This window comes from Elephas maximus, chromosome 2, assembly GCF_024166365.1.
Source record: "Elephas maximus indicus isolate mEleMax1 chromosome 2, mEleMax1 primary haplotype, whole genome shotgun sequence".
Taxonomy (NCBI): Eukaryota; Metazoa; Chordata; class Mammalia; order Proboscidea; family Elephantidae; genus Elephas; species Elephas maximus.
The window spans coordinates 202,095,343-202,110,370 of record NC_064820.1 but is presented as its reverse complement, the minus strand read 5'-3'; the positions used below and the strand labels follow the sequence as shown (position 1 = coordinate 202,110,370).

The 15,028-nt window shown below is 47.5% G+C and overlaps 1 protein-coding gene across 4 annotated transcripts in view; it reads left to right on the top strand.

Moving 5' to 3' along the window:
• The first annotated feature begins 1,780 nt into the window (after positions 1-1,780).
• TBC1D9B (TBC1 domain family member 9B) overlaps positions 1,781-15,028 on the top strand; it is a 42,758-nt gene continuing 29,510 nt past the window's right edge. For 3 of the 4 annotated variants that reach the window (XM_049874554.1, XM_049874553.1, XM_049874552.1), the window contains exons 1-4: positions 1,782-1,982; positions 5,462-5,572; positions 9,428-9,546; positions 14,800-15,028. In XM_049874554.1, coding sequence (XP_049730511.1) covers positions 1,865-1,982; positions 5,462-5,572; positions 9,428-9,546; positions 14,800-15,028 — 577 coding nt within the window. In that variant the 5' untranslated portion in view covers positions 1,782-1,864. Of the gene's footprint in view, positions 1,983-5,461; positions 5,573-9,427; positions 9,547-14,799 lie in introns of all 4 variants that reach the window. The other variant, XM_049874550.1, reaches the window with a different exon arrangement.

Sequence of the window (15,028 nt, the reverse complement as noted above, 5' to 3'; positions counted from 1 at the left end):
AGCCACTGTTTTCCACCCCCATTATAAAACCTCTGCCCTCCCACTGCAGGGGGCACAGAGATCTGCTTTGGTCCTGTGGCCAGCCCAGACTCACCTCATATGTAAGTCTCCCTAATAAACCCTTTTCCTGCCACCCTGGAGTTGCCTGCCTCTTTCTTTGGTCTCTCTCGGCGTCCTCCATTTTTTGAGGCAAATTTCACATTACTGATCCATGCCTGGACAGCTTAGCACATCCTAGGTGCTCAATAAATGTTTGTTCTTTTTATTCATATAAAGAATCGTTCTCAAAGGGTGATCTCCAGGCTAGCAGCATCACTGTTATCTGGGAACTTGTTACAAATGCAAATACTGTGCAGCAGTCTGTGTTTCAACAAGCTCTCCGTGTATTTCTGATACGCACTAAAGTTTGAGGACCACTGGAATGAAGGAACGAGATAACCTTTTACTTCCTTTCAGAGTGTTAGCAAGAACTTACACATTCTTGAGGGTAGATTTCTCTGAGAGCACAATGACATTATCCGTTTAAGCTTCCAAGGTCTTAAAGAAAATCGGCCTCTGCGTCTTGAAAGTTGATTCAGTCTCAGGCAACATTTCAGAGGACTGTGGTCACTTTAAGGAGCCCTGGTGGTGCAGCGGTTAAAGCATTTGGCTGCTTACTGAAAGGTTGGCGGTTCAAGAAGCCATTCTGTGAGAGAAAGATGTGGCGGTCTGCCTCCGTAAACATTTACATCCTGGGAAACCCTGTGGGATAGTTCTACACTGTCATACAGGGTCACTATGAGTTGGAATCGACTGGACGGCAATGATTTGTTTTTTTGGTTTGGTGGTCACTCCAGTTGTCATCCACGTAGCCACCGTTTTATACCTACATCTCTGTTAGGATTCTTGAATGCAAATGACGGAAACCCAACTCAAAACCTCTTTAAGCCTGCCTAGAATGATTCTAATGTGCCCCCCTTCCCTGTGCCCTCCTGCCAGATCCTGGTGGGTGCACACGCCACGACACCGCATCCCAACTGGCCTGGGACAGCCCAGGTTAGTGTTTGTTTTCCTAGTCGGAATAGTTAACAGCACACCCTGTCCTTCAAAAGTGTCAGTCTCTGGACTGTAAGGTGTTCAGGCTCCCGACAAGGCAGCACTGGAATCCGAACCCTCAACCAGAACAGAACCCTCCACTGTCCCAGGGCTGGCCCTGTCCCCACCCCGAAGCCGCCCAGCCTCTGTGTCTCCATCTGTCATGTGAGGGGACTACACTCAAATACACTTATTTCTGAGGAAACTGCCAACCCCAGGGCTTCCCAAAAACCTGTCTCTGCTCCTCAAGGTTTCAAGTCTAAGCCTGTCAGAATTCTAAGAACCATCAAATCATCTAACCCTTTTCCAAGCTGCCCTTTGCAATGTTAACAGGCTACTGTGTTGTACTCCACAATCAGAAAAAAAGTATCTCCAAAAGCTATTGCTTTACATTTTTTCCCAAACCCTGGAAGTGTTTTCACGTAACGCCAGAGGCCCTGCTTTCCGCACAACCAGTTCCTCCGGTCTCTCTAGCCATTCTGGGCGGAGAGGCCCACGGCATTGGGACTAGACCACTCAGTGGAGGCGAGGCCTGAGCGCTGGGCCCTCGGAAGAGAGGGGAGGCGGACACTATCGGCCCCGGGCGGCGGGCCTCGCCAGCGAGTCCTGAGGCTCCGGGATTGGACGGGGCCCGACAGGCGTCCGGTGTGGGTCGGGCCAGCCAGGGGGCACCGCCCCGCGCTACGCTCACCCTGCCGGCCCCGCCCCGCCCGGCTCAGCGCGGCGCTGCGCGGCGACGGCAGCGGGCGTTTCCGTCTGGCGGGCCTCGTCTCGGTGCGAGCGGCCCGCGATGTGGCTGGGCCCGGAGGAGGTGCTGGGGGCCAACGCGCTGTGGGTGACGGAGCGCGCCAACCCCTTCTTCGTGCTGCAGCGACGCCGCGGCCACGGCAAGGGCGGTGGCCTCACGGGTGAGCGGCCGCGCGGCAGCCGGGCCTGGGGCGAGGGCCGGGCCGGGACAGGACCGCCGGGACGGGCTGGGCTGGACCGCGGGCGAGCACGTCAGCACGGCGGGCGAGTGGGCGGGCGGGCTGGGTGCGCGAGGAAGGCGAGGGCGCACCGCAGGCTGCCCCGGGGGCTGGGCTGCCCCTCCGACCCCGATGCGGCCCGGGGGAGGGGCTGGCAGTGGCCTCTGCCCAGACTCTGCCCCCTTGAGCTTTTCGTGCCTGGCCGAGGCGGGCGTGAGGTGCACGGCGTCCTCCAGTGGGATTTCATCGCTGAAAGTCAGCGAGATCTCCCTGTCCTTTTTCTCCACTCCTCAGTTTCACCACTTGCCACAATGAATGAAGTGACAAGAGCATACGTTTTCTTTTGCCCCCTTCTTCCTTCCCACCTCACCAAGGAATCGCCCTGTAAGCAAGACCAGAGGTCCCTGATTTGCCCCCATCTTCCACCTTCTCCTCACTACTTTACCTGCTCCTTGGTGCCTTCAGAGTTTCGGCCTTGACAGTCGCCAGGATGCGGTGTGCGGGCCAAGGTGCCCTTTGCACGTCGTGGGGCTCCATTTACACAGGATGAGACTGGGCTTGGAGGTGTGCGGCATGGGGGCTGTTGGATCCAAGGAACGATGTTGTCCGAGGCCCCTCTTTCGGGGGTCTGCGTCGTGCGCCTCTGCTCCAGGCAGTGCAGAGATGAGTCAGGCACAGACCTGCCCTCAGAGAGACACCGGTGCCCAGAGAGTAAAACGGCCATGGCACTGTGTAGCACAAGCAGGGTCTCCTAACCGCGCCCTGTCAGTCGCTGTGGAAGTGTTCTGTAAAGTCCCATACACTGCGTTTTAAAAGGATGAGCTCAGTCAGCTGGGAGAAGTTGGAAGCCTCACATTGGGTCATTTAAGATCTGAGATGTTGTGACACCCTTGCCTGTAAGACAGAGGTTGGGCAGCCACATAAATGCATCAAGTGGCTGATGGGGACTGTGGCCAGCTGGGGTACACATGGCCTGTCCGGGGGCGGGGTCAGCCATTCCTCGGGGTTGCTGATTGTTCCTGTACAAGAATGTGGGGCCAGTGTTGCCAGGTCATCCAATTTATCAAAAGAATCTCCTGTGATATGCCCTGATTTTAAATGTGAGCACCTAATGTAGCCCTGCCAGATACAGACAGAGCTGTCCTACTGTGAGCCACTTGCCACACCTCTTAATGTGGAAGAGGCTATACTATCCCCAGGAAACTCAGTGTTCCTTCCCTTCAGTGCTCTGGGCTCTGCACTTAACTGGGCCTCTACCAATCATGGAGCTAGGGCTGGACCTTCCTCCTGAACCAAGCTGTTCTATGGTGGTTAGACGGCCCCTTTGGAGAGACCAGTGGTCAGCATTGGAAGCTGCTTCAAGCCTGCTTTGGAAAGTGGAGGTGCCAGGTGCATGGTGCCTTTTGTTATGCCAAGGTCCAATGCATCATTGGCCAGTGTGTGTTGAGCCCTTGTCCTGGGCTAGGCACATTTTCATAGGTCATCTCAGTGGATGGGTGGGTGCTGGCACAGGTGTGGCCAGGCTTCGAAATGCACCCTTCTTGATGCAGAGAAGCCTTCCTTGTTCTTCTCCTTTGTGCCTCACTCATCTCTTTCTGTCCCCGAGACTGAGCCTTCAGGGTCCCTCCTTCAGGGAACGATTCCTTGAGCCCCCTGCCTTCCCCCACCCCATCTCACCATGCCTCCCTCTGCTTGACCTTCCTTATGCTTTCATAGGTCTCTTGGCCTCCTGAAGACTCTCCTGGGAATGGAACAGTTAATTCTGTGGTTTTATTCAAGTTTGCCTTGTTAAGACAGATGTCAACTTGGATTTTTCATTAAAGGGTCTAAGTATAACAAGATGGTCTGCCCATTGAAAAGCTTTTCAAATTTTGCAACATAGATATGCCAACAGCTTCCCAATAAAATTTCCAAGACTAGAAGAATAACTCCAACACAGTGAAAAAATTTATTCCAAACACTTTTAAAGCTCGACTATGCCATTTTGGAAACCCTGGTGGCGTAGTGGTTAAGTGCTACGGCTGCTAACCAAGGGTCAGCAGTTCGAATCCTCCCGGTGCTCCTTGGAAGCTCTTTGGGGCAGTTCTGCTCTGTCCTACAGGGTCGCTATGAGTCGGAATCAACTCGACGGTACTGGGTTTGGTTTTGTTTTTTGTATGCCATTTTAACTGCAATGTAAAAAAATATAAACAATGTAGAGAGACATTTTAGAACATTTCAGTAAAACTAAAGAAATTACAGACTCCTGATTTGGATATATGTGAAGAGTACTTTCTCTTGTAGTTGTTAATTTTATTTATTAAAGACTAGAGAAAAAAATCAAATTAAAAATTAACAGAATATGAAAAAAGTGTTGAAGTCAACTAATAAAATCAATAGGAAGTATTCTGACATCAACAGGAAAGTGAAAAAAAGATATTTTCAGATCATAGCAAAAACAGCACTTTATTAAAAGAAAAATTTCAAGTAGGAACAATGAACAGGTTTTGAGATTGCTTGATAATTCAGTGAAGAGAATTGAATCAGACAAACACAATGGTAGGAGATATGTATTCCCACTGATCCGTCAGCAAATAGTGACACTGAAGAAGTTAGCACTTGCTACCACAAACTGGTTAACGTGGCATCAGTCCGAAGGGTCTGTGTGAGGAGGAGGAAAATTTATAATGCCCTAAAACGCTTCAGCTCAGAGATAAAAAAAAAAAAAAAAAACTGGCTCAATATTTTCCCAAATTTCACAGTTCTCAAAATGTACATGTTCTTCTCGGTCATGACCTTTGAGGCTGAAAGAAACTTCCCCAAACTTTCAGTGAGAGAAAATTGTGGTCCTGTGGCAGAAGCAAGACTACCTCATCATTCTGTTCTCTATGTGGAAAACGATGTTATAAAAAAATCATTGTCTTATGAAGAAGCAATGAGAGTACACAGCCAAAAATTCAGGGGCAAAACGTATTTTAAGAGCTGTGTGTCTGGCAGTTAGTAAAAAATACCATGTTATTTTTCTGGATTTGGGAATGTTTGTGGTCTTGCTTGCTTGTTTTTAATTTTGAATTTGTTGTACTTTCTCATTGTAAAGAAATACTCATTTTCAAACTTAATTTTGTACTTTTCTTAAAGAGTGCCTTCCAAAATTGTTAAAGCTGTGGGTTTGTAAAACCTGGATCTCCCCTTGCCTGCAGGTGTTTCTGAGTGAGGAGCAGAAGCAGAAACTTCCAGGAAGAAGTAGGGAGAGCTTTTTTGGTAGTGACTAGACCCAGGCTGAAGGCGTCTGAGGAAAAAGAAGTCATTTGACTGAAGGGGTGATTCAGGATGTCTGTCTTTCTCTCCTGGGTTAGGACATATAGGGCAGTGTCCCACACCAGGGGCCTCTTTCAGCTGGGTGCCCACTGACCTTTCCTGACCCCCTCTCTGCCTACTTCCAGGTCTTCTCGTCGGCACCCTGGATGTGGTGTTGGACTCCAGCGCCCGCGTGGCCCCTTACCGCATTCTGCACCAGACCCAGGACTCGCAAGTCTACTGGACTGTGGCTTGCGGTAGGTGCTGGGGTCATGAGTAGGCAGGGACTCCCAGAAGAGGCGGGCATCTGGGAGGTAGGGATCCCTGAGCTGGGGTCACTTACTGAGAACCTGTGCTGCCACAGCACATGTCCATTGAGACAGCACAGCTCACACCCACAGGAGGGATGCGGAAAGAGCCATCATTTTCAGCCTAGGAAGGCAGCCCTGGTATTCACAGGTACAGGGCAGATGCAGGAAAGTTCTGGAAACCTGCGTGCCTCCCTGCATGCTCAGCTGGGATTTCTGTAGTGCCCACCCTTCCTCAAGGTAGATAGGTGTCCCACTAAGAGGGAGTACACCCACCCTTCCGGAGAGTTGGGGAGGAAGTCCCCTTTTGGTAAGTCAAGGGGGCTCTAATAAAATAGCAGTAATAGCCACCACGCAGACAGCACTCCCTGTGTGCTAGGCACTTAGGTGAACCTCCCAGCAACTCCTGAAAGTAGAATTTACCCATTTCGGAAACTGAGGAAACCGTGGCACAGAGGGATTATGGAACTGCCCAAGGTCAGACAGAGCTCAAGTCCAGGCCCAGTAACCCCTGTGCTATTCCAGAAGCCTCAGTGTCACTGGCCTCTGGGCGAATGATTTGCCTTTGGGGCCTGTGAAGAGGTGATGAGACTCAAACATTGGTAGAGCTTGTAGCTGGACTCCAGCTCAAGGGACTTGAGTAAAGCACAGGGTAGCAGCAACCTGGGAACAGCCTCAGCTGACTGGGGTGTATTCATTCAGGCCTGGCCGAGCAAGTGCACGGTATCTGCCATCCTATTGGGCACCCTGAGCCCAGGTGTCCTTTCCCCTTTGTGTAATGGGTAATTGAAGGCTTAGAGAGGTGAGTTTGCACAAAGCCAAGCCTGGTAGGCCCCAGATCTGCTACTTTCAGAGCCTGCGTGGCATGCCTGGGATAGCAAGCAGACCTGTGGGGGTAGCCCAGAGGGGGGCTGTCCCCCCGATTGGGGACGGGGAAGTCGGTGTGTGCCTGGACCACAAGGAGGTGCCTCACTCTGAAACTGGCCCTGGGGATGGTCACCTCTGTCTACATGAGGAGCAGATGGGGAGGGGGCAGTGGCAGCAAGGCATTCCCTCTGTAGGAGAAAGAAGAGTGGGCATCCCTCTGAGCAGCAGCAGACCTGGCCCCAGGCTAGAGGCCCAGCCACACCAAGAAGCCCAAGTCTTTAGCCTCCTGGCTCACATGCTGACCTCCTTCCACTCCTACTGGACTCACAGCCCCAGCCCTGGTTCAGGTCTTCCCCTCCCCTGCAACACATCTACCTGTGCCTCCCTCTCCAATAGCTGGGCCCCAGGAGCCGCTCTTCAAAACCCAGACATGCCTGCTGGCCCCTGCCCAATGAATCCTGCACTCCTAAGCTTGGCATTTAAGGATTTCCAGGGGCCTGGCACTGCCTATGTTTCTGACCTGTCTCCCCAGCTCATACCCTGGTCTCAGGCAGACCAGACCACCTGAGGGGCATGAATTTCCCAGCCACACTGCCCTGACTGGTGAGCATGCAGAGTCCTGAGGCATGAAGGCCATCCTCATCCTCCTGACCTGTTCCTTCTGCTCTGTTGAGACGCCGCCCAATGTCACCTTGTGTAAAACCTTCCCAGATCCCCAGACCCACACCCTGCCTTCCTACTCCTCTAGAGTTTATATGTCTCTGCCAGCACTTTCACTCCTTGCGTCTCACATTAGACCAGGAGTTCCCTGAGGGCAGGGGTAGGCTCTGCAGCCAGATAGCCTGGGGTTGGTCACTTCCTACCTGTGTAACCTTGGGCAAGTTACTTAACCTCTCTGTGCCTCGGCTTCATCCCGTAAAATGAAAATAATGGTACCTGTCTTTGAGATGTTCTAAGGGTTAAGATAATCATGAAATGTTAGGAACACAAAATGTAGCGCTTAATAATTAGTTATTATATTTTTATTATGACTTCCCAGCACCTAGCATAGCAATGCCATAGTTTAAGTGTTTCCTTAGTAGTAAATGAAGATTGAGTTACTTTTAACTACTAATTATTTTAAATGCACGTGTATAAATATTTATAATTAAAGTGCAGACAGACCCACACAGCAGTGTGGGCAAAATTTCTTGTTTGTAGCTTGCCAAGAACGTATGTGTGTACAAGAAAATGAGACAGAGTTGCAGCGTGTGAAAATTTAACTTCCGAATTCAAACATGGGTTTTGGCAGAGAGAGAGAAATCTCTCCCCAACTACCAGCCAGACCTTGACCACCAGGCACCAGGGGGAGGCAGCCATGAAAGAAATGCAAAGGAAAATGAAAAAAAAAAAAAAGGCTATTGATGGATGATTTAAGAGATTTTCAGTGCTAATTTTGATTGGCAATTGTGACTCACTGTAAATTGTATGCGAGTCAGGATTTAATAGTTTTCACGTGGGCACCCTCCCCTTGGCCAGTTGGGAGAGGATCTTCCTGTGGAATTTTTTGTTAGGGTGGTGAGCTGCTTGAGCCAAGGTAAAGAAAAAACAAATGAACCCTAACAAGGACCATGGGGCTGTACAGAATAGATGCCAGGGGCTGATGGAGATGGCAGGTCCGACCCGGCCTGGCCTGGCAGGCATCGAAGTGGATGGTCAGGACATCAGGGTGGTGCTCAGGGCTGGCAGTCAGGGTGTCGGCGCGGGTGGTCAGGGCTGCAGTCTGGGCTAAGTCATCAGCGCGGCGGAAATGCTGCCAGACAGAGAGGGTGGGGTGGTAAGGAGTCAGGTCCCCAGTTCACATGCCTGCCTTCAGCAGTCGTGTTGACCTTGTTCCTCTGCAAAGGCTCCCTCCGAGCCCAGTGTGTGGCCTTACTGGGCATCATGTGAACGACTTGGCTTTCTGGTCACTCCCAGCCCGTGGACCGTCCCTCCCCAGTACAGCTGGAGATGGGTGCAGGATACCGTTCTTTTTCTGATTCTCATGTTCTTTCATTCAGAAAACAGTGCTTGTCTGCAGAGCCCATGCCAGACACATGCAAAATGGCATGGGGCGCTGGAGGGTAGGAGGAAGCTGGGCCAGGTAGAAAACATCCCTGGTCACTTTGCTTCCCGCCTCAGGCTCCTTTCTCAATTCCTGGATGGGAAGAGAGAAGACAGCGGCCTTGTAGAGTCTGGTAGAGACTTCTCATGTCCACAGGGACCCCAGCTACGTGGCGCAGACACAAGGAGAGAGGACCAGCCAGGAAAGGCTGAAGGGGTCAGGGAGGGATTTCCTGGAGGAGGCAGGAGCGGGCGGGAATGCAAGCCAGGATGGGGAGGAGGAGCATTGCAGGTGAAGGCCTGAGCTGGCACACCTGGCTTTAGAAAGATGGACGATAGCCACCTGCCCACCCAGCAGGAAGCCAGCACCAGGGGCCTGGAGTCCTGCAGGAAGTTCCAGTTGGTATCCTGGACACCTGAGTCCTCAGGAGAGGGCCAGAATCATATAAACCAAGTTTGATTGTGTCTGAGTAAGCACAGATAGTCTTTCAGCTCAAAGAAAAATCTATGTAAGTAAGCAGCTTGCAGGTGCTTAAACTATTTCTGGGATGACACGTAGGAATCTAATGACAGCGTTCACTCCTGGGGCTGGGGAGTAATGGAAGCTTCACTTTCCTGGTTGGTGAATCTCTGCAGTTCAGCCTGAATTTTATTTTTTGGTTTTTTACCAAGACCATTTATTACTTTTGTGATCTATGTAACATTTAAGAAGAAAAAGAGTAAGTACCTTGAAGATTCTAGGCATTTGACTATAGCAAATGAGGTCACCCATTTAATCTCTCTTCTTTTAATTTATGTTTAAAGCCTGATGATTGTATGATTTTCCTTTTCTTTACTTCACCAAACCTCCCCTAGGTTCTTCTCGCAAAGAGATCACGAAACACTGGGAATGGCTGGAAAATAACTTGCTCCAGACACTCTCCATCTTTGACAATGAAGAAGATATCACCACCTTTATCAAGGGCAAGATACACGTAAGATTTCCATTCAGTGCACAGTGATCGTTCCCCTTCTCTGGCAGTGTTCACGTAGGTCATCTTATTTAATGTTTGAAATAGCCATTGTGTACATTTCACCTCCATTTTGCAGAGGTGGAAACTGAGGTTGAGTTCCCATTCACTGGAGGTGCTCAGTAGAGGCTGGGAGAGCCCCTTAGAAGTAAAGGGGACAGTTGAACTCTGCCCATGAAGGTCCTTTCTTATCCCAACCAGCCACTGTGTTCTGGCTAAAGCTTAGCTTGAAGTTTTTATTCTTTGCAGAGTGTCTTAGACCAAATATCCAGATACGCAACTCTGTTTACCTATTCTTTGACTAATAGAGCAAGAAGCTGGAAAGGATAGGATATTTTGGGGTGTATTTGTATTATAAAACTAGCAATTTTAAATGCGCGTGACCTTTGGCCCAGCAATTCAGTTCCTTGGAATTTACCCCACAGTAGATTCATGTGTGCAAAATGGCATGTGTGTATCAGGGTGTTCTCTTGTAGCACTATATTAGCAAGAAGATGAAACAGTGTCTCCTGTTACATGATAAGAGAGGAAAGTGGCTGTTCTCGTCTCTGAAAAATGAGAGTACTAATACTTTGCTAATATTTCTTGAGTACTTTCTGTATACTTGGAGTCCCTGGGTAGTGTAAACAGCTCATTGGAGGTTCAAGTCCACCCAGATGCACCTTGGAAGAAAGGCCTGGTGATCTCCTTCAAAAAAATCAGCCAATGAAAGCCGTATGGAACACAGTTCTACTCTGACACACTTGGGGTCGCCAGGAGTTGAAATTGACTCGACAGCAACTGGTTTGGGTTTTTTGATTCTGTATGCTTACTGTGCTAAGCACTTCATATCCAAGGCACTGGCTAAGTCCCATATGGTATGCTTAGCTGAATATTTTGCAGCCATCAAAATAATGATTATGACAGTTATGTTTTTGTTAGGTGCCGTCAAGTCGGTTCTGACTCATAGTGACCTCACATACAGCAGAAGGAAACACTACCCTGTATCGCGCCATCCTCACATTTGTTGTTATGCTTGAGCCCATTGTTACAGCCACTGTGTGAGTCCATCTCGTTGATGGTCTTTCTCTTTTCACTGACCCTCTACTTTATCAACAAGCATGATGTCCTCCAGGGACTGGTCCCTCCTGATAATATCCAGAGACATGAGACAAATTCTTGCCATCCTTCTAAGGAACATTCTGGCTGTACTTCTTCCAAGACAGATTTGTTTGTTCTTCTGGCAGACCATGGTATATTCAATATTCTTCACCAGCACCACAATTCAAATGTGTCAACTCTTCGGTCTTCCTTGTTCATTGTCCAGCTTTTGTATGCACATGAGGTGATTGAAAATACCACGGCTTAGGTCAGGCACATCTTAGTCCTTAGTCCTCAAAGTGACATCTTTGCTTAACACTTTATTAAAGAGGTCTTTTGCAGTAGATTTACCCAATGCATCCTTTGGTTTCTTGACAGCTGCTTCCATGGGCATTGATTGTGGATCCAAGTAAAACGAAATCCTTGACAACTTCAGTCTTTTCTCCATTTATCATGATATTGTATATTGGTCCCGTTACGGGGACTTTTGTTTTCTTTATGTTGAGGTGTAATCTATACTTAAGGCTGTAGTCTTTCGTCTTCATCAGTGAGTACTTCAAGTCCTCTTAACTTCCAGTAGGCAAGGTTGTGTCATCTGCATATTGCATGTTGTTAATGAGTCTTACTCTCACCCTGTTCCTTCATATAGTTCTTCTTCATATAGTCCAGCTTCTCAGATTATTTGCTCAGCATACAGATTGAATAGGTATGGTGAAAGGATACAACCTGCGCACACCTTTCCTGATTTTAAACCATGCAGTTTCACCTTGTTCTGTTCGAATGACTGCCTCTTGGTCTATGTACAGGTTCCTCTTGAGCACAGTTAAGTGTTCTGAAATTTCCATTCTTCACAATGTTGTCCATAGTTTGTTATGATCCACACAGTCAAATGCCTTTCAGCCAGGATCCATCTGACATCAGCAGTGATATCCATCATTCCACATCCTCCTCTGAATCCGGCGTGAATTTCTGGCAGTTCCCTGTACTGCTGCAACCACTTTTGAAGATCTTCAGAAAAATTTTACTTTTGTATGATTTAATGATATTGTTTGATAATTTCCACATTCTGTTGGATCACCTTTCTTTGGAATGGGCACAAATATGGATCTCTTCCAGTTGTCTGCTCAGGAAGCTGTCTTCCACATGTCTTGATGTAGATGACTGAGCACCTCCAGTGCTGCATCTGTTTGTTGAAACATCTCAATTGGTATTCCGTCATTTCCTAGAGCCTCGTTTTTTGCCACTCCCTTCAGTCCAGCTTGGACTTCTTCCTTCGGTACCATCGATTCTTGATCATACGCTACTCCTGAAATGGTGGAACGTCGACCATTTCTTTTTGTTTCAGTAACTGTTTTACTTCCATCTTCTTTTGATGCTTCTAGTGCCGTTTGATATTTTGCCCATAGAATCCTTCAGCATTGCAACTCAGGGCTTGAATTTTCCGTCAGTTCTTTCAGCTTGAGAAATGTCAAGTGTGTTCTTCCCTTTTGGTTTTCTAACTTCCAGGTCTTTACACATTTCAGTATAGTACTTTCTCTTCTCAAGCTGCCCTTTTTGAAATCTTCTGTTCACCTCTTTTACTTTATCATTTCTTCCATTCGCTTTAGCTACCCTGTGTTCGAGAGCAAGTTTCAGAGTCTCTTCTGACATCCATTTTGGTTTTCTTTCTTTGCTGTCTTTTTAATGACCTTTTGCTTTTTTCATGTGTGATGTCTTTGATGTCATTCCACAATTCATCTGGTTTTCAGTCATCAGTGTTCAATGCGTCAAATGTATTCTTGAGATGGTCTCCAAATTCAGGTGGAATACACTCAAGGTCGTATTTTGTCTCTTGTGGACTTGCTCTAATTTTCTTTGGCTTCAACTTGAACTTGCATATGAACAATTGATGGTCTTTCCACAGTAGGCTCCTGGCCTTGTTCTGATTGATGATATCAAGCTACTCCATCTCTTTCCACAAATGTATTGATTCGATTCCTGTGTGTTCCGTCTGGCAAGGTCCATGTGTATGGTCACCGTTTATGTTGTTGAAAAAAGGTATTTGCAATGAAGAAGTCATTGGTTTTGCAAAATTCTATCACCCAAGTTTCTATGACAGTTATTTCACTGCGTAAAAACATACTACGATACGTAGGTTGTTTCCTCTTTTGAGGATAATCAGCACTGGAATGAACATTTATCTGAGTCTATATGTGCGGTTTTACTTTCTGCTAGATTATTGCCTTAGATTAGATTTCTGGGAGGGTCAGAGTTTCATGGTGCAAAGCTGCTTTGGGCAAACTCTTGTGGATTCATTATACCAGAACTTTGTAGACCGGATGAGATGCGCCAAGAGTCTCTGCTCTTCTGTACGTATTTGGGGGCCAGAGACAGCCCTGTGTTGCCAGAAGCTCCATGAAAACAGGCAGAGAGGGCAGAGGTAAGCCTCTACTCTTCTGGAGAGCAAGTTGGGCAGTAGGCGTTATAATACAATAATAGTGGTACTATTGAGTTCTAAGCCCAGACAAACTAATCAAAAAAACAAAACAGTTGTAAATGACTCAGGGGTCAGAGAAGACATGGAAGTTAGAAAATACTTAAAACTGAATGACAATTGAAATACAGCTACATGTCAGAATTTGTGGGATGCAGCTGAAGCAGCACATAAAGGGGAATTTAAAGCCTTAAATCTTATAAAACAAGAAAAGGCGAAAATAGTGACCCAGGTGCCCAATTCAGTAAGTTAGAAAAAGAACTACAGTGAAACTGGGAAATTAGAAAGAAGGAAGTAATAAGGGGCAGAAATTGACTCCATAGAAAACAAAAGAACAGTAGAAAAGATTAGCAAATCCAAAAAGACAAATAATATAAACAAACCTGTGACAAGACTGATCAAGGGAAGTAGAGACCTGAAATAAGGAATTTTGGAAATGAAATATGAGAAAAATGCAGGATTTTAAAAAAGCATTTTTTTTAAAGCTAATAAATTATAAAATTTAGGCAAAACGGGTACTTGCCTAGAATAATGTATATTAGTTCTCTGTCGCTGGTGCTACAAATCACCATAAACTTAGTGTCTTCAGACAACACAAATTCCCTTACTGTTCTGGAGGTCTGAAGTCTGGAATGGCTCTCACTGGACCAAAATCAGGGTGTCAGCAGGGCTGGTTCTTTGCAGAAGCTCTAGAAGAGAATCCATTTCTTGCCTTTTTCAGCTTCTGAAGGCCACCTGTATTCCTTGGCTCACAGCCCCTTCCTTTATCATCAAGGCCAGCAGCGTAACATCTTCAAATCAACCAATTTCTCTCTCATTCTGTTTCACATCCCCTTCTCTGACCCCGCTGCCTCCCTCTTATAAGAACCCGTGATAATTTTTTTTTTTTTTTTACTGTGGTAAAATATCTGTAACAAAACTTTTGCCATTTTAACAATATTTAAGTGTACAGTTCAGTGACATTAATTGTATTTACCACGTTATGCAGCTACCACCAGTATCCTGAAAATGGACACTCAGTGCGGCTTAAGTAATAACTGCCAATTTCTCCCTCCCACCTGCCCCTGGGAACCACTAATAAACATTGATCTCTATGCATTTGCCTATTCTAGATGTTTCATACAAGTGGAATCATACACTATTTGTCCTTTTGTGACTGACTTATTTCACTCAGCATAATATTTTTGAGGTTCATCTATGTCATGGTATGTATCAAGACTTCATTGCCATTGTGTGACCATTTAATGTTTTTGATTTTTTTTTTTTTTTTTAATTTCCTCTGGACATCTTTCAAAAACATGACAAAGTACCCAGCCTACTGGGCTGGCCCCTCTGTGAGACAGATGCTTGCCCTGTCGTAACGAACAGATCTCAGTTCAGAGAGTTGAGGAAACTTGCCCAGTCACACAGGCAGAGGACAGCTGTCCATTTGTTCATCTGTCCGTGTGTCTAGACCACAGACCAGCCTAAGTATAGCTGCCTTGTCACCCAGAGTGGCCAATTTCATGCCCACCTGTTCTCGTTCCCCTGAGACGGCAGCCCAAGAGTCCTGGGTTCCCATCTGGTGTCCCAGTCTTCCCTGACTCCCCCGACCAGCCATCTCTGCCGCATGGCACGTCTCAGGGAACATGCCCAGGCAAGCCAATCCCTCTCGTCCCCTCCAGGGTATCATTGCCGAGGAAAACAAGAACTTGCAGCCCCAGGGAGATGAAAACCCTGGGAAGTTCAAGGAGGCTGAGCTGAAGATGCGGAAGCAGTTTGGGATGCCCGAGGGGGAAAAACTGGTCAACTACTACTCCTGCAGCTACTGGAAGGGCCGTGTGCCCCGGCAGGGCTGGCTCTACCTCACCGTCAATCACCTGTGCTTCTACTCCTTCCTGCTGGGGAAGGAAG